Source organism: Budorcas taxicolor, chromosome 16, assembly GCF_023091745.1.
Source record: "Budorcas taxicolor isolate Tak-1 chromosome 16, Takin1.1, whole genome shotgun sequence".
Lineage (NCBI taxonomy): Eukaryota > Metazoa > Chordata > Mammalia > Artiodactyla > Bovidae > Budorcas > Budorcas taxicolor.
The window spans coordinates 6,048,811-6,071,015 of record NC_068925.1 but is presented as its reverse complement, the minus strand read 5'-3'; the positions used below and the strand labels follow the sequence as shown (position 1 = coordinate 6,071,015).

The window sequence follows — 22,205 nt, the reverse complement described above, 5'->3', positions numbered from 1 at the left end:
TAAATGCTACGTTGCAGGTCGCTCACGGAGCTGCAGTCCGCCCCGCACAGCCCACCACCCTGCCGTCCCTGCGCATCCTGCTCGCCCCTCCTCTTCCAGTCAATCTAACCAAATGCTGACATAAGTCGAACGAGCCGTAGCTGCAGGGCTGTGTCTGCCCTGACCTCAATGCTTGCCACTCCAGGCCTGATTGATTCCATTAAATCTATAACTCTTCGGGCCGAAGAGCAAAGGAGCAAGGAAATGCTCTGTTGAGTGATTCTTAAGGGCGGGTGGAGGGAAGAGGGTGGATGGGAAGACAAGACTGAACATTTAAATTGAGGAACTCGGTCTTCAGCCGTCCTCTCTATGAGGGTCACAGTGTGTGTTAGGCTATTGATGAGGATAGATTATTTAGGCTCCAAATAGGGATTAAGATCTAGGGAATTAAAATTCTCACTTTTTAAGAGTAAAACTGTAATCAGGAAAATCAGATTTTCCAGAGTTAAGATCATACGATCTTCTAAACGCTTTCACAAATTGGGCTCAGAGATGATCTTTCAGTTTAGTTCTGTCCCTAAGGCTCGGTGTTATCACCCACCCAGATGCCTACCTGGGCCTGAATGCATGAGAGCACAGCACGGAGACAAAGGGGAAAGCTTATGGTACCAAAGAGCCAGCCAGCAAAGAGAGGCCGCTAGAGGCCAGGAAGATGAGCAGAGCCCGTCAGGGAGGGGTTTCTGGCCTGACCGCACGGCTCTGACCCTCAGCCAGGGGACTGCCTTCTGTGAGTCCTCTCATCTGTGAAACAGAATCACCGCTTTCCCACCCTCACCATATAGAGGTCTACAGAGGATGGAATAAATGATATTTAAAAGAAATAAATGAAAAACCCAGATAAACACAAATCCTTTGGATTTTTAACAGAAGAGTGGTGCAGAAATGCAAGATAGAGTTAACTAGTCTGTTTCAGCAGGGAGAAGGCTGGACTGGAAGGCAGAAGCCCAGTCCCAGTCCTGGACCGGCCACCAGCTTGTTCCTCCCCTTGCCGCCTTTGTTTGAAAAAAAAAAAAGGAGTTGATGACCTCCAATCCCGGGAAACTTTGGATTGCTAGTCTCTCCTCCTCATCTTCCACTCACCCACTCCGTCCCGTTACCCTTCCCCAGCGAGGACTGTGCTCACCCCAGTTCGTGCTGTGGGAGGAGGCGGCAGCCTAGTCACGGCAGGGCTGGGCTCCTGTCCAGCCGTGTTCTGCCCGGCAGCCTCCAGCTCCTGACAGGCACCCCCACTAACCGTGCAGGTGAGAAGGCTTGGCTATGTCATTTCACTGCCCCAGGAGCCTGAGAAGGCCGACCCAGCAGCTTGGCAAGGTGTGATGCCCCTGGGAGCCACAGGATGCCCAGAAATGAGAAAGAGGGGTCACTCAAGATGCCCGTCTGTATTCCATGCACTCAGGGGCTGGATTGGGGTCACTGCTTGGCCATCATGCTCAGTCAAGGAAAAGCTGCTAAAACCCACAGCCAACCTGGGCTTCTGAAGTCCCGCCTAAACCTGGCAGGTCGGCAGCACCTGAGTGTTGGTCCTGGGGAGTCAGGAGGCACAAGGAGGGGTGCTGAGCTCAGCATGAACTACCAGGTGGCCAGGGGCTCCCTCATGGCCTTCCCCACAGAGAAGGCCGCTAGCCTGGCCCCCCCACCCCCGAACAACCCCAGCTGGAGTGACCCGGACCTACCTCGAGCCAGCCGGGCATTGGGGCGGAGCCCAGGGAGGGTCTGGGGCTTTAGGGACCCCCAGGGGCCCTTGGGGAGCCTGCGGAAGAGGCGCTGGAGTCGCGAGGTGACGGTTCCGAAGCAGGCAGAGGCCGCCTCCTCCACCCGGCCCTCCGTCATCCCGCTGGGCTGCTGGGGGATCACTAGCTTCTCTCCAGGCCTGGCGTAGGGCACAGGGTGACGAAGCAGAGAGCCGCTGGCCCAGGACTCCAGGCCTTGTGCGAACCAGGCTTTGCTGCAATCAGCCCAGCCTCCCTGCTCCTCCGAAGGCAGGCCAGGGCACTGGGGACCCTGGGCCAGCACCAGCCCAGCCGGACGGATGCCTTCTTCCCAGCTCAGGTCCCATCCCCTCCACCTCCCCCCAGCGGAAAACTTTCTATTCCTGGGGCTTTTAGCTTGATAAGATAAACATGCCCCCAAACAGCCTGCAGAAAGGGCCCGCCCTGGGCCTCGCTTCTCAGGAGCGCCTGGGAGTCTGAGAAATCAACGTCTCCAAAGTCTCAGCAGAGGACAGGAGTGATCAGTTGCCTCACGTGCGTGCCCGGCCCAGGAACTCGTTAATGGATCTCTTTGGGGATGTCGGATTAATAATGCTTTACCAGCTGCACAGGTTCCCAAGGGACGACTGGCTCATTCACATCCTCCCAGGCCCAGCCTGATGTGGGGGAAGAGCTCTCAGCTGCCAGGGCCCCTAGGAAGCGGTGTTGCCTCAAGAGGGTCAGACCTCTTATCTGAGAGCAAATACCCCAGCAGAGAAGAGGTGACAGAAGTCGGAGGGAGAAAGAGAACAGTCTCCTGTGAAGAGGCAGAGGGCTTCCCAGGCGGTGCTAGTGGTAAAGAACCTGTCTGCCAACGCAGGAGACATAAGAGACTCGGGTTCGACCCCTGGGTGGGGAAGGCCCCCTGGAGGAGGAAACGGCAACCCACTCCAGTATCCTCGCCTGGAGAATCCCGTGGACAGCGGGGCCTGGCGGGCTGCAGACTCGGGCACGACTGAGCGACTGAGCGGGCGCACACACACGTGGACAGGCAGCGCTGTTGTTCTCTTGCCCTAACGTGGGGTCCACAGGGTGTCCCCTCAACGTGACTCGCAGAAGCACCCGAGTCCTGGGGGGATGTCCCCAGACAGGTGTCACCTGGGCAAGGTGGGCGATTAGCGGTGGCAGAACCTTCTAGGAAGATCAGGGAGAGGGATCCTGCTTCCGCGCTGCCCAGAGGCTCCAGAACTCACCCACCGGCCGCTGGCAGGGACCCGCTTCACATGGAGGGGGAGAGCGACCCCAGAGGACCAGGGAAGCTGCCTCTACACCTCTGCGGGCTGAGTCCAGAAAGGGAACGCTCACGAGTTCAGCGGACAGTCCCGTGGGCCCTCGTGCAGCCTCCAACCTGCTTCCGCCCCTTTATGCTGTGGTTCTTCCCCAGGCCACAGAGAACGCTGAGTGACATCATATCCCAGAGGCAAGGTCCTCCGGCCACCGAGAGGAGAAAATGGTAGGACAAACCTACCTGCACCTGGCCTTCCAAACTGCCCCCCTGACCACCTGCCCCCTCACAGGAGCTCTGGCCAGGAGGACCCAGCTGGACCACCCCTCCCTGCTGAGGCCCTCAGCACCTGGTCTAGGAACAATGAAACACACAGTTTATAAGTCATCTATTTAATACAGAGGTGTCCCCAAAGGCCCCCTTCCGTGGGCTGGGACACTGGTCCTTTCTCCCTAATGCTTCCTCGTGGGGGACTACTAATGGTGATCCTCTAGTTTACCCAGCAGCTTCCCTGGTGCCTCAGTGGTGAAGACTCCACCTGCCAGTGCAAGAGACCTGGGTTCGATCCCTGGGTTGGGAAGATCCCCTGGAGAAGGGAATAGCTGCCCACTCCAGTATTCCTGCTGGGAGAATTCCATGGACAGGGGAACCTGGTGGGCTATATATAGTCCATGGGGTTGCAAAAGAGTCAGACACAATAGCAACTAGACAACAAGTTTACCCAGCAGCTCTGCATAGACGAGACTCACAAGTGAGTCCAGGTCCTGAGAGGATACCAGCTCACCGTGCGAGGTCCGGAGCCCAGGTTCCTGGCCCCACTGGGACATGAGATCTTCACAAGGACCCAGGCTTTCCCGCCTGGCTAAGGACAGACAAGGGTGGCATTCCCATTCTCATGCTCAGAGAGGAGGACACGCACATGCTGGGGGAATTTTAAATCCTGAGTCATGTGTCATGGGGGAAAATCCCTCCTGAATGCCCCACTTGGGCTTGAGGAGGCACTGATCTCACTTCCCCTCTTCCTCATCACAGAGATGCTTGTGGACAGGTTAAGTCATTGGGGAAGCCAGCAGGAAAGAACTGGCTGAGAAGCCAGACAGGGCTTTGGAAGGTTCTAGAATCCTTACTCCTGATCTTTTGAAAACTTGGATAGATTTTCTACTGTAGGAATATTTTAGGAGGAACACAATGACCTCTTGCTGCCCCAGCATCTAAGCACTGACCCTCTGGTCAGAGGGTCATGCTGAAGAGTCCAGCCAAGGCCAGCATAATTTGAAGGAACATCCTTCACCATCCTACGTGCTGGGTTGCAATAAATTCTCACCATGATATACCCTATTTATAAAAAGGTCCTTCCAGACTGCTTTTAAAAACGTTCAATACTAGAAGAGACATTTACACACTGTGTGCTCAACTCTTTTTTCTAAAAACGCTCCAGTTACAGCTGGAGTCTTTTGTTCCATTTGAATAATAAGGCATCTCTGAGTTTTCTTTGGATTTTTAATACTTTCCTCAGTTGCAGAAAGGACATAATTGTTTCAACAGAAACCACAAAGCCTCCAGCTTCCATTTAACTTAGATGGAAAAAACAGCTTCCTCCAAGTCAGCAAGGAAAGTAAGTGATGACACCCAAATAAGAGCCTGACCTGGAGACACACTGTCAGAGTTGGGGTAGGGGGCGGGGGGCTTTTTGCTGTCCCCAGCGCAGTCACACCATTGCCCGGGACAGGGAGGAGGCCCACGATATAAACCTGTTTATTTTCCAGTCCCAGTCATCCAACTCTTCTTCCCATCATTGTCCCCTCTGAGACACAGCCTAATTTCTCTTTGGTCCTGTGTCATGAACTCTGACCCTGGGTCACAGCAAGGAGGATCTTTTCCTGTTCCAGGAAAAGTCTTCAGCCTGCATTTCCACGCCCACCCCTCTACACACACCTAACACCAGTGGGGTGGGGGTGGAGACACACACACTTCTTCCCTTTATCTGGAGATTGAAGAAAAACGTCACCTTTTGTTTCAGGAGCTCGTGATTTACACATGCTGAAAATCTATTTAGAAACCAAAGCCTGAGAACAGGCTGAAGGGCCGCCAGCTCTCCACTGTCCAGGACCCGACTGATCCTCTAGCTTGGACAGGGCTTACCCACCCCTTGGCTCACCCCTCTCTGTTTCTGCATCTCTTTTTATGGACATTTCAGCATTTGTTGGCAGGTGAATGAAGAAGGTCCACTAGCTGGCGCGTTCAGTGACGTTAGCTCACAGGGCAAAATGCTGCCTGTGTTGGGTCCTGGCGCTAACCCTCTGGGTCACCAGAGAAGCCCTTGACTCTCTGGATGCCGGGTCTCCTGGTCTGTGAGATGACCACGATCCACCAGCCCTGCCTGCCTCTCCAGGGCGCTGCAGGGCCCACCAGAGCCAGCAGGCAAGAAAACACTTTCCATCCGGCCAAGGCATCTCTGAGATAAGAGTGATCTCTGCTCCCACAGTTCCTTGGCCATTCCCAGTACTTTCTTCTTTCGCGTGAATATCTCCATCCTTGTAGACTCACAGAATACCAATTTGCATCTTCAGCAAATATGACGATTCTTTCCCAGATCCGGCATCCGGGAGAAACAAAACATAAAAGGATTAAAAAAAACCAAAATGGGCAAAGAACATCACTCTTCTTTCAGACCTGACTTTTGCGGACCTGTGGTTTGATTTATGAAAGGTACACAGAAGCCAAGTTTTCATGTTTTAGCAGCCCTAAGCCAACAGCCACTGCAGACGTCTGAGTAAGATCTGCTCCGCCCTGGAAATGTTTGTTCAAGAAGCAGGGAGGGGGAGCAGAAGGTGGCCTGCAGGCCCTTCGCTGAACAGCAAACACGACCCAGCCTCGCTGTGGTCACAGGCGAGAGACATACCCGGCTGCCTGCCTGCCTGCCCGCCCGCCCAGTGACACATAGGAACTGCTGGAACTTTTCAACACCACCTCTTCCCAACCCTCGACGCAACATCTGCTCGTGCCCCCCGCACCCTGCCGACACCCTCGATGAGGCCAGGGGAACAGGGGTGAGCCGGAAAACCCTGAAGAACATCAGGGGGCGCCACAGCAGTCAGGGCTCACAGGACAGAGCGCTCTCCGCCAGGAGGTTGGGCACGGGGCTGCTGTGCCAGGACAGACCTGCCGCTCTCCCCTCTTCCTCTCCAAACAAGGCAAACGAGAGCCCAGCATCAGAGCTTCCCTGTGGGTACATCTCTCAAGAATGCTCTCCGCACCAGGAGCCACAGGCAGGTTCCAACAGGCCCTGCATGAACCTGCCGGCCACGGCGGCCAACACCCCAGAGTGGAGGGCTCCCAGACTCTGCCAGGCTCTGCCCACATTGGCAGGGTGCAGGGGCCCTTCAAGAACACCCAGGATCACCTCCCGGGTCCAGGTCAAGATGGCTCTGACCTTGGGGGAGCACTCCTGTGAGTCCTCCCCAGCGCCGATTTTACTCCACTTCCAGCAGGGGACTGAGCCTGCCCCCATCACCTCGTCCCCCGAAAGCCAGCCCAGCACCCCGCCCAACCCTGAGATCCGGCCCGGAACACGTATGGAGAAGCTGCCAAAACTCTTGGAGAAAAACCGAAAGTGACTAAAGGCACAGCCATCTCCCGGGTCGGGGCCGGCCTTGCCAGCGTCAGCTGCCTGCAGCACTTCCCGACCCAGCCGAGGAGAGCGACCAGGCCCCGGGGGGCGGCGGGGGGGGCGGGTACTGATGGAAGCCGGCGAGGGGGAGAGATGCCCCCTCTGCATCTCTGCACACCCACAAACACCTGCCCAAGGGTACTCACCGTGTCATCGGAGGACGGCAACCAGGAAGGGCCTCTGATGAGGCCAGCTTCCTCAGCAGCCTCCACCGCGTCTCAGCAGGCAGGGCCAGAGCAGGACGCAGATCCTTCCCCCGGGAGACTGCGGGCTGAGGGGTGGGGATCGGGAGGGCCCCGCGGGAGAGCCATGGGGAAGCAGGGGCTGGGATGCCCCCATGAGCAGTGGCCAGAGGTTCCCCAGATGCTGGGTGTGGACCAAAGGCAGGAACTGGCGTGACAGCCTGAGCTGGTGCAGGCCACCTTCAGGGCAGGTCGGGTTTGCTCCGCATGAGGCTCTAAAATCCTCTGCTCCTGCCAGATGGACGGGTGCCTCCTTCTCTCCGTCCGAGACCCCATCAGAAGCCTCCCTGCGTCCTGACCTTGGGAATCTGCTCTGGGATGAATGTGGAAGCAGCAGGCAAAGGCTGTAGGCTCCTCAGAGAAAAGGCGCTGTGGACCCGTGAAGAATTCCTCTGGCGCGTATCATTCTTAGAGCCGTGCCGGGCCTGCCCTGAGTCTCAGCCACTCTCTGAGCCCCTGTGTCCCCTCCAGGGGCTGCAGCCAGCTTCCTGGGGCTAGAGGATCCCCTCAGCAGCCAGGCAGGGCTGGGAGCTGTCTTTCCCCTGTCCCGCAAGGCCTATCTGCCAGGCTTGGCGCCGGCTGAATTCACTGGTAAACTTGGGGAGAGGAGAGAGGATCCCGGATCAAGCCCACATAGCTGAGGGGAGATGTCAATTCACTTCCCCCCAATAACTCTGCAGGATCAGCCGGAGAACACACACGTTCATTACCAAGTCTAATTAGGCTGGCAGACAAGTGACATTAATCATTTTTGACTGTACCTGGGATTCAAGCCGCTCTTACTCCATAATCAGAAAATTTTATGCTCTGATGGATAGGGGGGGGAAATTAAACCCACATTTAATCCTTTCACTTTCATCTTGTGAAAATACAGGAAACAGGGAGGAGAGAGACAGACAGCAGCAGCTTGGGCGCCTCAGATGGCCTCTCTCAAGGCGTCCAGGTCCTTCCTCTGTCCTCCCATGTCCCCCAGCCCTCCACCAGGACTCTCCCCAAGGAAAAACCCCAATCAGAGCCAGAAGCAGAGGAGGGAAGGGAGGTGGGGGATTCCACTATTTCTAACAATGAAATGTCCATTTCAGGACTTACTTTTCCTAACCTCCAAGGCCAAGCATGGGCCTGAATCAATGAAAATACTTTAAGCCACATACTTCAGTGCGACCAGGTGTCCTGGACAAATGAAACACTTTCCAAGTGCCCCAGGTTCCTGGGTCTGCTACAGAGAGACTCAGTGTCCGTGTCCCAGTAACCTCTTCTGCAAAGAACCCAAGAGAGGGGCTGGGTCTGTGGGACTCTGTGGCTGCCGCATGGGAGGGTCCACTCTGTGCAGAGAGGTGGGTTAAGCCTGACCACTGATGCTGTGATGAGACAGAGCTAGCAAGGCTCGACAAGGGGCTCTCACCCAGGAGGTCCCTGTTCCCATGCCAGCAGGCTCCATGGCAAACACGTCACACTCCCACCATAATACAGGTCTCCCACAGGAGGGGGAGGTCAGGATGGTGAGCTCCAGGGCCCCCCTTCACCCTACAACCCCAACCACGTAACGCTTTACAGCTCTGAACACACCCCCCGGGGAGGACCCGCTCCACTAGTAATGTGCAAAGGATGTCCAAGTATCCCTCTCTCAGTGTTGAGTTGGACTTAGCTTTTCCCATTTTCCAGACCATTTCCTATTCCAAGATGGCTAATGCATCCACCAAAACAAGATGAAAAGTTAACTCCGTGTTCCTTCTGTAGAAGAAAGGGTCCACAGCCTATAGGGACATTCCCTGAGAATAAAGGCAAAGGGCAGGCCGTGAGGGTTCCAAGGGTTGTATGCTATTGGCCATTCCCTCTTGGGATGCTGGAAACGGATTCTTACCACGGCCACTCTCCCTCCACCCCCCCCGCCACCCCCGCCACACACGACTTCATATAATCTCTCTCTCTCCCCCTCCCAGTCCCCACCAGATTTCCTTCTCTATCTAATAAACACGAGTTCTTTAATCCTAGAAATGAATATCAACTTTGAACGTCTCCTGTTGGCAAATCCAGCATTAACCAGAGCGCCGTTATAGTCCTTGAAGTAGGGATAAGCTTGAGATAGAGGAATTTTCACGGAAAAGGCAGTGGGAAGACAGTTTTCTAAAAGCTTCCCTTATTAAAAGCCCATTTTGCCAACATAGCTCCCACCCAATGTCAACCTCCTGCTGAGACAGATGTCATTTACACAAGACATTTACGCGTATTTCCAAGAGTTGGGAGATTTAATAGTAAAAACAGACTGCCTTTATCAGGCACGAGACTGTGCTCTGTGCTGGGGACAAGTGGTACAAATACAAGATGCTAGGGTCCCGATGACCTCGAGGCCACCAACACGCTGTGAGGATGCCCACAGCAGGAAGGAGCGGCACTGCCCCGCCTGGGCTGTGCGGGACACCCTCTTCCCGCATCCGCTCAGCAACCAAGCAGAGTTGTAAAACTGCTCCCACTGTTCGGAAAGGTGATCCTAAGAAGTGTCGGGAGCCCAGGCAAATTGTTACAGCTGCTGGATGGGAGGGGATGATAATGACATTTATAGTGCCCTAAACATTTACATTGCTTTCTACCAGGCACTGTTCTAAGCCCTTTCCATATGTCAATTCATTAATTCTCACATGAACACAATTGAGAAGGTAATGCTATCATCTCCATTTTTTAAAACACAGAAGTGGAACACAGAGGTACTCAGGGTCACACAGAGACTAATCGGCAGAATGAGGATTCAAACCTAGGTCTTCTGGTTCCAGGCTGCTCTCTTAGGCACTGCAGAGTACTGCCCTTCACAAGTCATGTTTCTGACCCTTGCTTTTTAAAACAAAGATAAAACAAACCCACCCCACCATGGAATTAGAACTTCAGTTGAAAGAAAGATGATTGGTGAGTTTGGCCTGCTGTGTCTCTACCTGCCAGCCATCAGAACATTTCTCAACTGCTAATATTAATAATGACAAACAGAGGCTCCTCGCTGTAGCCCCTTGATTCCAACTCTGCTCCCTTTCTGGTGTTCAGACATCCCTGGTTGATACTAACCCACCTAGCTGAGGGGTACCAAGTCACGCAGAAATCACTATTCACCTGGTGCTTCCTTTCACAAGAAACTGTCTAATGTGACAGTATGAAGGTGAGAGTCACTCAGTTGTGTCCGACTCTTTGAGACCCCATGGAATTCTCCAGGCCAGAATACTGGAATGGGTAGCCTTTCCCTTCTCCAGGGGATCTTTCCAACCCAGAGATCGAACCCAGATCTACTGCATTGCAGGCGGGTTCTTTACCAGCTGAGCCACCAGGGAAGCCCTGCATAAATTCATTTAATCATGGAGTATCACGCATATACACAAATAAACACACAGACACCATTACCAATAACAGCCCTGCAAGTCGTAAAACTATATGCCAAATGTTCAACAATTGATACAGTCCTCCAGTGTCTTTTCCACTCTTACTTTTAAACTTTTCTCGGTTTTTGCCATGCTGCACGGCTTGCAATATATTGTTTCCCGATGAGGGATCGAACCCCGCAGCGGAAGCACTGATTCCTAACCACTGGACTAACTGGAAGTCCTCAGTGTCCTAATACAAACTAGAATTCCAATGAAGCAGCTCTCCTGGGATTCCAGCACATTAAAACCCATTACAAAGAGGATACTGCCTCTCTATGTTACTGTTGGGAGGCAGTCAAGTACCCCAGGGCCCTTGAGAGGGCAAAAGCTGCAAACACATCTGTGGGAAAGTTGCATGTGATTCTACTGAAGGTCAGGGCGATTTACCAAGTGACAGCAGCCCTCCGCCCACATCACACATTTCTGTATCTATCCCCCTTTCCTTATTAATTAGCACCTGAACTGAGTTCTGATGGTGGAGGGAGCAGAACCCACCCCCACCTCCCACACTCCTCTTCCACTCGATCCTGGCTTCGAGTCTGAGCTCTGCTTCCCTGAAACCAGCTGCAGTGGGAAGCACACTGGGCAGCCTTGGCTGGGGACTGCAGAGAGGCCAGGTCAGGCTTTCCTGATGAGGGTGTAATAGCTGCTGCTGCACAGTGCTGCAGCTGGATGGGAGATGGGAGCTGCTGTCATGAGGGAAGAGGCTTGGCTGGAAGATGCAACCCCAAGCCATTTCCAGAGAGGCTTTCTAGACGCTGTACCATTGTCTGCACTTTGTGCTTCAGATATTTAAAATACCTATACAAACACATATGAACATGGGGGTGGGTATCGTCAAATATGACAGCAAACATGGGGTGGGGAGCAGGAAAAGAAGAAATCTATTTTTCTAGAGAAATCTAATAGGAAAAAAACCTATATTTCTAGATAAGTCTAACAGGAAAATCTATTTTTCTAGATAAAACTAATAGGAAAAGAAGAAAAGAAACATCACTGAAGAAATATGCACACCTAACTGCTGGAGGAGAAAAATAACAAACCCCCAAGAAGACCGCAAATGTGCTCAGAAAATCTATACAGTGGATGTCCAGTGTTTTATAGTCAGGCTTTGAGAAGATTCTGGCTCAGAGGAGGAGGCTGGAGGGACCTGAGAGCTCTGGGGACAGTGAGACAGGGCAGGCAGTTGGGTAATTCTTGAGCCTGATGCCTGGTGCGGCAGCCAGTAGGAGGAAGGGGAGGAAGCAGGGCCCAGCCAAACATCAGAGCAGAGGGCAAAGGTCCGAGGGGCCAGAGGTGGAAGGCCGGAGAGGGCGTGGATCCAGGGTCACTTCACCCTCTTCTCAAGCCTCATGGCCTCTGTCCATCCAAAGCCCAACCAGGTCTCTTCCCTGTCCCCACAGGTCACCCTGGAGGAAGGGTGTACCGCAGGCAGGCAGACAAAGTTATCTGCCATTATCCTAATAAGCAGGGGCCAACCGGTCATCTCAAGAGTAGCCTCACAACCCACTCTCAAGAAGCTACAGAAAAGCAAGAGAGGGCCCTGGAGACAAGGGAATGATCTGGTAGCATCAGGCATCAACCCCAGCCTCTGTGTGTGTGTCTCTGTGTGTGTGTGTGTCTCTCTGTGTGTGTGTATGTCTCTCTGTGTGTGTGTGTGTGTCTGTGTGTGTACTGGCTGTTTCTGGAGAGGGGCAAGGCGCGCACCTGTCAGAGGAAGAGGTGTTTGTTAAATACCGCATAAGCATACCTAAGGGCACTAGGGAGCAGAGTGTGTCCAGGGGCTACCTCCCTCGGTGAAACCCCTGGTCTCCCCTGGAGCCGGAGCGGGCAGCGCCCCCTCTCGGCTCGCCCCAGCCCGCTCGCTCGCTGCCTCTCGCGGGCGGACTGCGGTCTTCCCGCGCCCCCCAGCCCCGCCCCGCCCCGACCCTCACACTTACTAGCGCAGCGCAGCGCCCGCCGCCACACCTCTCGCCCGCACAGGTCGCACCAGCCGCGGCCGCCCCGCAGCGCCAGTTCCGCGAAGCAGTGGCCCTCGCCTCGCTCCGCCGGGACGCGGGGATCCTGCGGCTGCTCGAAGATGCTGCGCACGTCGCGGGGCCGGGGCGCGCCAGGCCGCCGCCGCAGTCTCTGCTGCAGACCAGGCCGGAGAGGGCGAGCGGGTCGGGAGGCCCGGGGCTGGGGCTCCGGGTCCCCCCGGGCGGCCCTCCGGGCACTGCGTCTCTCGTGCGCCCCTGGCGCAGTGGAGAGGGGCGCGGGGGCGCAGCGGCGCGAGGAGTGGCCCGGGGGCGGCGGCGGCGGCGGCAGTTCGGGGCCGCTCAGGCTCTGCAGATAGCGCGGCGGTTCTGGCTCCAAGAGCAGCCGGTACGGGCGCTGCCCGATGGCCGGGGACGCCATGGCCATGCCGGGCGGCTCTCCGCGCTGGCGCTCCTCCCGAGTCCGCCTCGCGAGCGGGGCGGCCCCAGACCGGCGCGCCTTTAAAGGGACCGCAGCCTGCGGGGCGGGGCGGGGGCGGGGAGACCTCGGAGAGGCAGGAAGGACGACCCAAGGGGACCGCCGACCGCCCGAGGGGCAGGGGCGGCAGTGGGGGACGCCTGGGCGAGTGTGGATTCCGGGGTGTCTTCAGGTAGCCGGGGCAGCTGAGGGGTTGCACGTGGAAAGCTTCTTTACAGGACAACTCGGAAGAGGCATTCTGTGGGAGCCTCCTGCCTTCAGCCCTACCTCCTCTCCTCTCCCATCCTTCACCCCAACCCCAGATTTTCACCCGCCAACCCCAGGTTCCCACGCCCCCAATCCACACTCCAACCCGCCCCGAGGAGGGAGCGGGCCGGAGGGACGGGCTCAGAAACGGAGCATGGGGGTCCAGCGAGACGTCCACCGGCTCAGAGTCGGCCCGCTGGCCTCCCAGTTTTCACGCCGACCGGAGGGACGCGTCCCCCCGGCCCTTCCCCTCCGGCGCTCGCCGCAGTCCGCCGCCCCCGCGCGCCCCGAGCCGGGCGCACGCAGGGGATGCCCGGCTCCGGCTCGCGGGCCCACGGCGGCTCCGAGCCCCGTGACGGCGGGGGACGCTTCCGATGCTGATGGCAGCGGGCTGTCCGCGCGCCGCGTTCACCCTGGTTGGATTTCCCCTTTCGCAGCAGCCCTGACCGGTAGGAGAGTCCTTTCCCGGAAGACTGGAGTTCTGGTGATCCTAGGTCCGTGCCAACACTCCGGGCCCCCGTGGGTTGGGAGAGCTTTCCTTTCTAAGTCAAATCTGCCTCTCCCCATAGATGTTCTAGTAATTACTGTGGAAATACCACCACCACCCCCGCCCGCAGAAGCCCTGCTTTGCACCTGGTGTGGACAGCCCGCCTGTGGGACTCAGAGAGGGATTCCTTTCTATCAGTCCGAGGACAGGCTTCACAACCTTCCCCTCCTCTATTTTAATGCGCTGCTGTCCTCGCCTTGAAAGCCTTAACAGTTTTTGAACAAAAGGCTAGCGTTGTCTTTTAGCCCTGTGTCGCACCAAGTAGGTAAGCGGCCCTGCCCATCTCTCCTGGGTGGGGAACCGGGCTTGCTGGGGCTCCGAACCTGTGTCCCGTCACAGACCTGCTGTGTGACCCTGGGTCCTCTCTAGCCTCTGTAGTTTCCTTAGCCGGAAACTGGACCGGGAGTGAGCAGACACGTAACGCTTTCCTCCTCCTCTCTGGTTCCATCACTCTGACTCAGTAGTCACTGTCTGTCCTCTCGAAAGGTGCGGTTCAATTTGGTTGATTTAGTAGAGGTCACCAGCGAATCAACTTGAGAAACACATGGTCTGAATTCTTCTAGACCTGAGTTGCTCCCTCCCCTTCCCAGGCCAGAGATGGGTCTCCCCCTAGTGTCTTCTAGGGGAATCCTCACTTTTGCTTTTGGATTTCCCCTTGGAGGTTCGTTTTTAGGTGATTCCTAAAATTTCAACAGTCGAGAGGCCAGGGAATGCCCAGCTTGCTTTGGCCCACGGCTTCTCCCTCATGGTGGGGGCAACCATGGATCCTTTGATCCCTGGGTCTCAACCAAAGGTTCTCACCTCATGAGGCCGTTTCTGAGTGCGTGGCAAGAATGTGGCCAAGAGCACAGAGCTGTGAAGCAGAAGGTGTGAGATGGGGGCCTGTGAGCCACAGCCACCCCACTCTGCTCCCCTCCTGCCCCTCTCCTCTCCCCTGTCTGAACCTTGCTTTCTCTACATCAGTGGTTTTCAAATGCTGCCATACATCACCGTCACCTGGAGGGCTTGTTGAATTACAGATTACCAAGCTCCACCCCCTGAGTTTCTGAGTCAGTTTGTCTGGGCCTGGGCTTTGGGATTTTGTATATTTTTCTTTCCCATTATGGTTTATTACAGGACACTGACCGTAGTTCCCTATGCTGCGCAGTAGCCATTGACCGTAGTTCCCTTGTTGCTTGCCCATCCTTTATGTAACAGTTTGAGATTTTGCATTTTAAACAAGTTCCCAGGCAGTGTTGACGCTGCTGGTCTATTACTTTAGATCGAAGGTGGCAAGAAGAAAATAGGATTCTCTGTTCTTTGCCCCGCAGAGCAGGTGAAGGTCAGTGGGACACGGCTGAGAAAAACACAGTGGGGGATAATTCTGCAATGTTTTGTTGCAGATGTTGACCCAGAAAAGACCTATTTGCCTTTGTGGTCTTTTTTCCCTCATCTCTCCCACTTCTTCTGCAAGCAGTTCTCGAGAGGCCGTTGCAGAAGCCTGTGTTGCATATGTTTGCTTGAATCCAGCCTGTATTATCCACCTCTGGCCACAGGCTTGAGACTTGTTTGAAGATCTCTTCCTCCAACCTTGGGAGAGCAGAGGGCTGGGAGAGGCCCAGGGTGTGGGCCAAGCTCGAGCTCTGGTGATAGTCTGATGTGGCAAGGAGAAGGGACCTGGCAGAGTGCGTCACCGAGGAGCCAGTTTTAAAATGCCGTTTGTGAAATTACCACCAATGGCCATTTCTGTCCTTCATCCCCCTCCCCTCAGCATGAGTTTGGGCAGCCCAGCCCAGATTCCTGGGATGGAGAGGCTCACAGGATGAGTGTCTCCTCTGGCCCTGGGAAGCTGAGGACTGTCTGGAATAATCAGGCATAAACCCCTTTGCCCAGGTTCCTGAGCTGGGCAGAAAAGTGCTCCGGTTTAGCTGTCGTGCCCCAGCTCTGGAGAAAGCGTTCCAGCAGGGCCAGAGCCCTGCGTGTGGCTTCCGGGACAGAAGGGAGAAAAAGTGGAGATAACGTAATTCCATGTGACCAACCTGAAAAATGTATCAAGCTTATCTCCCAGTTCATCTCCCTGAGTTAGAGACTGAGGTCAAGCGAGGCTGCTGCCTCTCCCGAACCCCAGCAGGAGGCTCTCTGCCGGGAACTTGCCTCTTCTGATGTCATCTTTCCCAGCCCAGTCTCCTTCTTCCCCAGAAGAGCACCCTCTCCCATCTCACACACACACATACACGCGCACGCACACACACAGCCCATTTTCCTTCATCAGGGTAATACTAAATAAAGTCCAGGCTCATGGTAGGGTCAGGACCTGGGGTACTGTCTGATGTTGAACTTCGGCACTGCTCGGGTTGGTCTTTGCTCATGCTGGCCCCAAGGGCGAGACCACAGCATCTGCTGAGACACCTCCACTGGGAGTTTTCTCCCCTCGTTAGCAGATCCTCTTGGCTCAGAGCCGCTGACTTTTTTCTGCTTGTGACTCACTCCCAGAAGAGTGGGTGTGCTGCTTTTCCTTTTGACCACAGGGAAGGATGCTGACAGTGAGTTTGAGTGTGTGAGGTCACTTCAGAGGTGGTCTCTTGGTTCCCCCAGTGGGTGAGTTGTTTCAAGGCTATCTCCTAACACCCCCACCCCATCCCACTCCACGCCCCCACCCACCAGGGAGCTTCCAAGTAGGAAGGAAAAGAGGAGGAGAGAATGTGGCCTGACTTTCTGCAGGGGAAGTTTCTGGGTTTGTCTGGCTTGGAGGCATTTGAAGTCGCCTGAAACCCCCAAAGGGACTTAGGGACCTCCCAGTGATTATGCCGGTACAACCGTCTGCTTGGGGTCACTGGACCTGTCAGGACAGGTCAGGCTACGCTGCAGTAAACAACCCCCACATCCCAGTGCCTTGCACCCAGAGACTGCTTTCTCACTCACGCCACATGCCCCCGTGCCTGTTGGTGGGGAGACCGTTCCTCAGAGTCAGGGATCCAGGCTGATGGAGGCGCCACGTAGCATGTTGCCCAGCAGCAAACCAGAGGGACGCAGAGATCCCCGAGGCTCCGATCGCAGCACGCAAAAGCTCCAGCTACTTCTGCTCGCTCCTCGTCGGCTAGAATTAGTTCTAAAGCCCACCCTCCACAAGGAGGGCAGGAGGTGCGTTCCTTTCTTGTGCTCAGGATGGCAAGAGCTGGAAGTACTTGATCAACAGCACAAATGACCCCTCCCTGCCGTCCTTAAGAGCACAGAGCAGTTACTCGTTTAACAAGGGATCACCTAACATCCACTGCATCTCAGGTGCTATTTTAGGCATCAAAGGTGCGACAGTGAAATGGCCATGTTCCTGAAGCTAATAGAAGTTTAGGCGGAGAGTCAGCTACTAGACATGTCAACCTGAGTGTAACAGAGCCTCAGGTCATGCACACTTGGTGGGGGACAGAGAGCAGCAGGGGCTGTTGGATTGGACTGGAGGCAAGAAGCACCTCTCTGAGGGGCAGATGTTTAAACACAGCCCCGAGTGGAGCCAGCCCGTTGTCTACCTGAGCAAGGAAGGTCCAAGCTGAAGGAGCGGCAGGCATAGCAGCCCCCCAACCTTCCCAGACTTTATAAGCATGGGTTTCTTCCAAATGTGGATTCCAGCCCCTCCCTGCAGAGATCAGTTCCCTAAGTCTGGACATTGGCTTGTATCTTATGTGAGTTTGATGAACATGACTCAGAGACCACACTCTGAAAATGAGACCAAGGCAGCGGGCAGTTGGGACTGTGTGAGCTGCTCGGTAGACGTCTGAGGAAAAGCGCTCTTACCTTGAGAAACTGCTGGAGAATGCCTCTTCCTCACAGCTTCCTTCCCCTCCCGGCAGCTTCTGCATGCAGAGCTCAGCCTCCTCAGAGAGTGGGGAGCACCTTTCATTGCTAGACTGTGAGCAGGCACCATGACAACACATTGTTGGGGAATTAGAGTGTTTGTGGCGGTCCTTTGTAAAGTGCAGTGTGTTATACATATTTACTCCAGAAACATGCATCGAATACCTGATATATGGCAAGCACCCTTGGCTTGAATGACCTCATCTTCACAGCAACTCTGTGAAGTGGCTGGCATGCCTACTTTACAGATGAGAGAACTGAGGGTCGGAGAAGGCGTGTGACTGGCCCCCAAAGGTGTCACAGGTTGGACTGAGATCTCTGATTTTGCCTTGGCACTGCCCAGCTGGTGTGGTACAAACGGCAGCGTTTAAAACCTCTGATCTCACTTTGTAGGTGCTGTTTGAAGAAAATCTTTCCCCGTTTTCCTCTCTCTGTTGCAATCTTGTTCCACTTTCCAAGTCTAGTCTGGATAGCAGGCCCTCCCTAGGGTCTTCCCAGAGTCCCCCAGCCCGAATTCATTGTCTCTCCTGCATCCACGTCATCCTGACATGACTCACAATTAGGTTTGCACATTCTTGCCTCCCTCACTTGTCAGTCTTTCTGCCACTGTGCAGGGCAAATAGGAGGTGCTCGTTAAACGTTTAGCGAAATGAACTTGGCTGTAGGCTCCCAACCTGTACCTAATACGGAATTTATTTCTTAGTATCCCTTCAAGCCATGGCCCCTGCACCCAGGGAGGGAGAGATGAAGGAACTGTCTGCTCTAGGGAGACTAGAAGGCCCCCCAGGACCTGTGGGAGCCGGGAGAAAGTTGCTGGTCACCAGGGTGGATTCTCTGCCTTCTTGTGCTAGTAACTGGCCAGGGGTGGGGGCTTGGGGGAACCTCGCCCTTCTCAAGGGCTTGGGCTTTGTGTGTAACACCAGTGCTCCTGGGGGATCCTCTAGGTCCTTCACCCTGCCTGGTGGCCAGAGGGGCAAACCGGGCTGGCAGCGTGAGCAGGAACACGAGGGCTCCTGGGGCCGCGCCACTGTGTAAGATGCGAGGCGGTGGGGCTGGCTTTCCAGCAGTGTGGGGGCGCCTCCTCCATCTGTGCCTGAGTTACAGGACTCTCCTGTCCCCAGCCACTCTGCCAGGCTCACGATAAGGCTGGTTTCCGTGTGGAAGTTTCTTCTCTCATGTTGGAAAAACTCAGATATTCCAGGCCCGTTTGTCAGCAGCTGTGGCCCTCAGCCAGAGCGGGGCGCCGAGACACAGCCACGGACGTTCCAGGACCAAGCCATCGCCGTGGCCGGCAGCGGTGGCCAGGGCAGGGGCAGACAGAGGGGCAGAGGGCCTGGGCCACTTCCCACTGGAGGCATGTGCACGTGTGCACGCACACACACGCCTGTCCCTCCTCTGGGCCTCCCCGGCTCCTCTCATCTCTGCCCCCTCTCCCCTCTGTCTCTCCCTCTCCACCCCTCTACCTCTCCTTCCTCCCCATCCTTCCCTCCTTCCCTTACTCCCACTCTTCTCTCTCAGCCTCATGAAGGCTCCAGGGAAAGGACGGGACTGCGTCAAGTGCCCGCAGTGATTCTGAGCTTCCAAGAATACACTGAAGCTACTTCAGGTCACGCTGGCTCATTCCTGACCACCTCCCGTTGGGGTTGCTGGATTACAGAGGTTTTTTTTTGCATGTGCATGTGTGAGATGAAGCAAAAAGCAGCCAGGAATCCCATGCTTTGCAAAATCACTGAAGCAGTGTGGGAGTGAGCCCGGGATGACAGGCTGTGGGAATCCTCTGGGGCTGTCCCTGCCGCAGGGAGGCGGCCTCAGAGAGTGCATGCTAGCCCAGGAGGAGGGAGGCCATGCCGCTGTCCCTGAGACGCCTCCCCAGCCTCAGCCAGCAGGTTGTGGGCTGGCGCCTGGTTTCCGGTGTCCACCGCTGCCCACGGGCCCATACCGGGCATCCATACAGCCTCTACTGGAGGCTGCAAACTGCCTTGGTGTCCTTGAACTTTAGAGCTTGTGGGAGAATCATGGGGGAAACGTCCACAAGGCAGGCTCCAGGGCCACCCCCTTACAGATGGGAATCAGGAGGTGGGGAAGAGTCCCGGAATCTGGGTTTTGAACCAGAATGCCTGTCTGTACAGAGGAGACTACAGATTCTGAGAGTCGCAAAAACTATCACCCTGAGGCCCCAGGGCTCAGAAGGAGGCACCAGGGCCCCGGCCCACCTCCGCTGCTTCCTTCCAGGTGCCCCTTGAACCGAGCGGCCTGTTTTAATGGCATGTTCACCATTGATCCGAATGCTGTGGGGCCTCTTCCCCAAGGTTTGCGAGGGACCTGAGCCACCAGTGGGCTGATAAGCAACAAGGGCTCCAGTTTTCCCACCCAGCCTGTGTGGTGGCCTCAGCGACGGGAGGTGGGGCTGGGAGGGTGTGCAGAGACCCCAGGGAGTGTTTCAGACTCCTTGTGGAATCACAGAATCTGTCCCTACCCACAGCTTTGAAAGATACTGTCCCCATCTTACAAACGAGGATCGTAGGCATGGAGTTTCAGTCCACGCTCCACACAGGCACAGGTGTCTTTAAAACACCAGTTGGGCTTGACCTAAAAAAACCTGTTTCTGCAGCTCCCCAAGTGAAGCCCGCATTCCTTCGAGTGGGTGGCGGAGAGGCAGCTTCTGGGTCTGGCTCCCCGCCCGGTGCTCAACGCCCACTTCCTGCTTCAGCCTGCTCTGCAGCGACCCACATACCTGCCGTTCCTCCCCCGCCGAGGCGGGTGTTGGTCCCCCTGCCAGGGATGCCTCCCATGCCTTCTCTGCCGGGCAACCCTGATCACCTGCCAAGACCCCACTCTGGAGCTGCCTGCTCCCCGAGTCCTTCCCTGACCCCTGCCCTCTGGCGGTGGTGACGCAGGCCGCCCCCCCGCCCCCCCGAGCTGTGCCTTCCTGTCTCTGCCCGCTCCTGTGGTGCTGAAGGGCCCTTCTTCATCGGGGTGAGCTCCCCAAGGGCGGGCACAGCACCCGAGTCGCCACGTAGCTCTGGCTCCCCTCCCAGGGCCTGGCACCCAGCAGGTGCCCGGTTGACGTCTCAGCAGCTGAATGGGCACTGCATTTGAAGTGTCACGTTAGGAATCACCAGAGAGAAGAGGTCATCAGACACCTGGTGCGGGGGGTCTTACCAGGTTCTGGAGGAACTGGTCAAGGTCATGGGCCTGGGTCCAGTTCCGTGCTCCCTGCGGAGAGGGCAGCAGGAGCCCTGCTGGGCTGGGGGCACCCATGTCGGGGGCTCTGCAGCACAGAATCACACTGAAGCTCTTGCGGGTTCCCTGCTGGCCTTTGCTCATGAGCTCATAGAGCCTGGATAGTATCATTCCCCCAAATCTGCACTTGGCTTTCGGGGATCCCGTGGCTCCACCCAGCATACAGGGTCTTAGAAGCAGCCGCAGCTGCCAGGGAAAATCTGCCATGGGGCATACCTGGCAGGGCCGCTGAGGAGCCAGGAGTGTTGGCCTGCACTTCCCGTGGGCGGGGCGGACCGGAGGGGGTCTGGTGCCCAGGGCCGTCGGAGCAACGACTGGCTCCTGGCAACCGAGGACCTGAGCCCGCCCGGCCTGAGTGACCCAGGGCCCGAGGCCCAGATGGCACCCAGGAAGCCTGAGGCAAGCACACCCAGCAGCCCTCCCCCGGGTCTTTACAGGGCGCTGGTCTTCCCATGGAGGACCAGCCCAGACAACGTCGGACTCCAGGACCCAGCCTTCTTCAACGCCGCCCTGGGGGGCTGTCAGGCGGACAGCCGCGAGGACGCAGAAGCTCCCAAAAGACAGGCAGGAAGGATTCCTGGGTTTTCATGCTTCAAAGCGCCAAGTAGGGCTCCTCACTGTTTCCCGCCCCTGCTGGAGCCACTTTATTGCACACCCTTCCCCACCCCTAGGCCAGCTGGGTAGTCGGCTCTGGTGAAGGGAAAGGGAGGTACCCTGCAAGGGAAAGACCAGACATGCACACGTCTGAATGCCACACCCTGGCACCATCCAGCTTCTGGGCAAAAAGAGGGGATGTGCAAAACGGCCCACAGGACTGCTCTCAACCAATATTCAGGGCCAGCTGAACAGTGGTAGGGGGTGCGTGGAACGGAATAGGCACTTGGATGGAGGTTTGGAGGTTAAAAAAACCTAACAGACCCTCCCTGCCAGTTCGAGGCCCTTACACAGCTCCTCAAGTGACAGGGAGCGGGAAAGAGAGACCCCAGCAGGAGGCCAGCCTCCCTGGGCGCCTCCCTGAAACCAGGCTCCCATTCAGGGAAAGGCAGTGAGCTGTCCTGCCTCCGTCTCCTAGTCCTTCTCACAGATCCCTGGGCACACGCAGCCTAGAGCCCTCCCTGATCCCCGAGCACACCCAGCCTAGAGCCCCCCTTGCCTCCCGAAACAGCCTAGTGACAGCCACCCAGAAAAGGCTCCTGTTTATTTCATTTCTGAAAGCTGCAGGCCTTGACTTCCTCGGGGCTCTGGCCTCACGGGCCTGTGCTAACTGGCACAGCTACTGTAGATGCCGCTGGCTGCGAACCCCCAAATCTGGTGATGCCCCAGACCCGTTCCTCAGCTTTAGGCTCAGTCTAACTGGAGGGAACAGGAAATCGGGCGGTCACGCCTGAGACCTCGACGGGTGACCCTCAGCAGCCATGGGAGATGGGAGAGGTCTGTTTGCTCAACACGAAACACCGGAAGAGGAAGGAAGATGGGGATGGAGTCGTCTGCCCTGCCCCCTGGGGAGCCCCCGGGAGGCCCCGTCTTGTTCCCTGAGGAGTGAAGCCCTGCACACCAGGGCT

General features: G+C 56.2%; 1 protein-coding gene across 1 annotated transcript in view; it reads right to left on the bottom strand.

The window, feature by feature from the left end:
- RASSF5 (Ras association domain family member 5) overlaps positions 1–12,728 on the bottom strand; it is a 72,501-nt gene extending 59,773 nt beyond the window's left edge. The window contains exon 1 of the mRNA XM_052654078.1: positions 12,266–12,728. Coding sequence (XP_052510038.1) covers positions 12,266–12,728 — 463 coding nt within the window. The remainder of the gene's footprint in view (positions 1–12,265) is intronic.
- Positions 12,729–22,205: the final 9,477 nt, after the last annotated feature.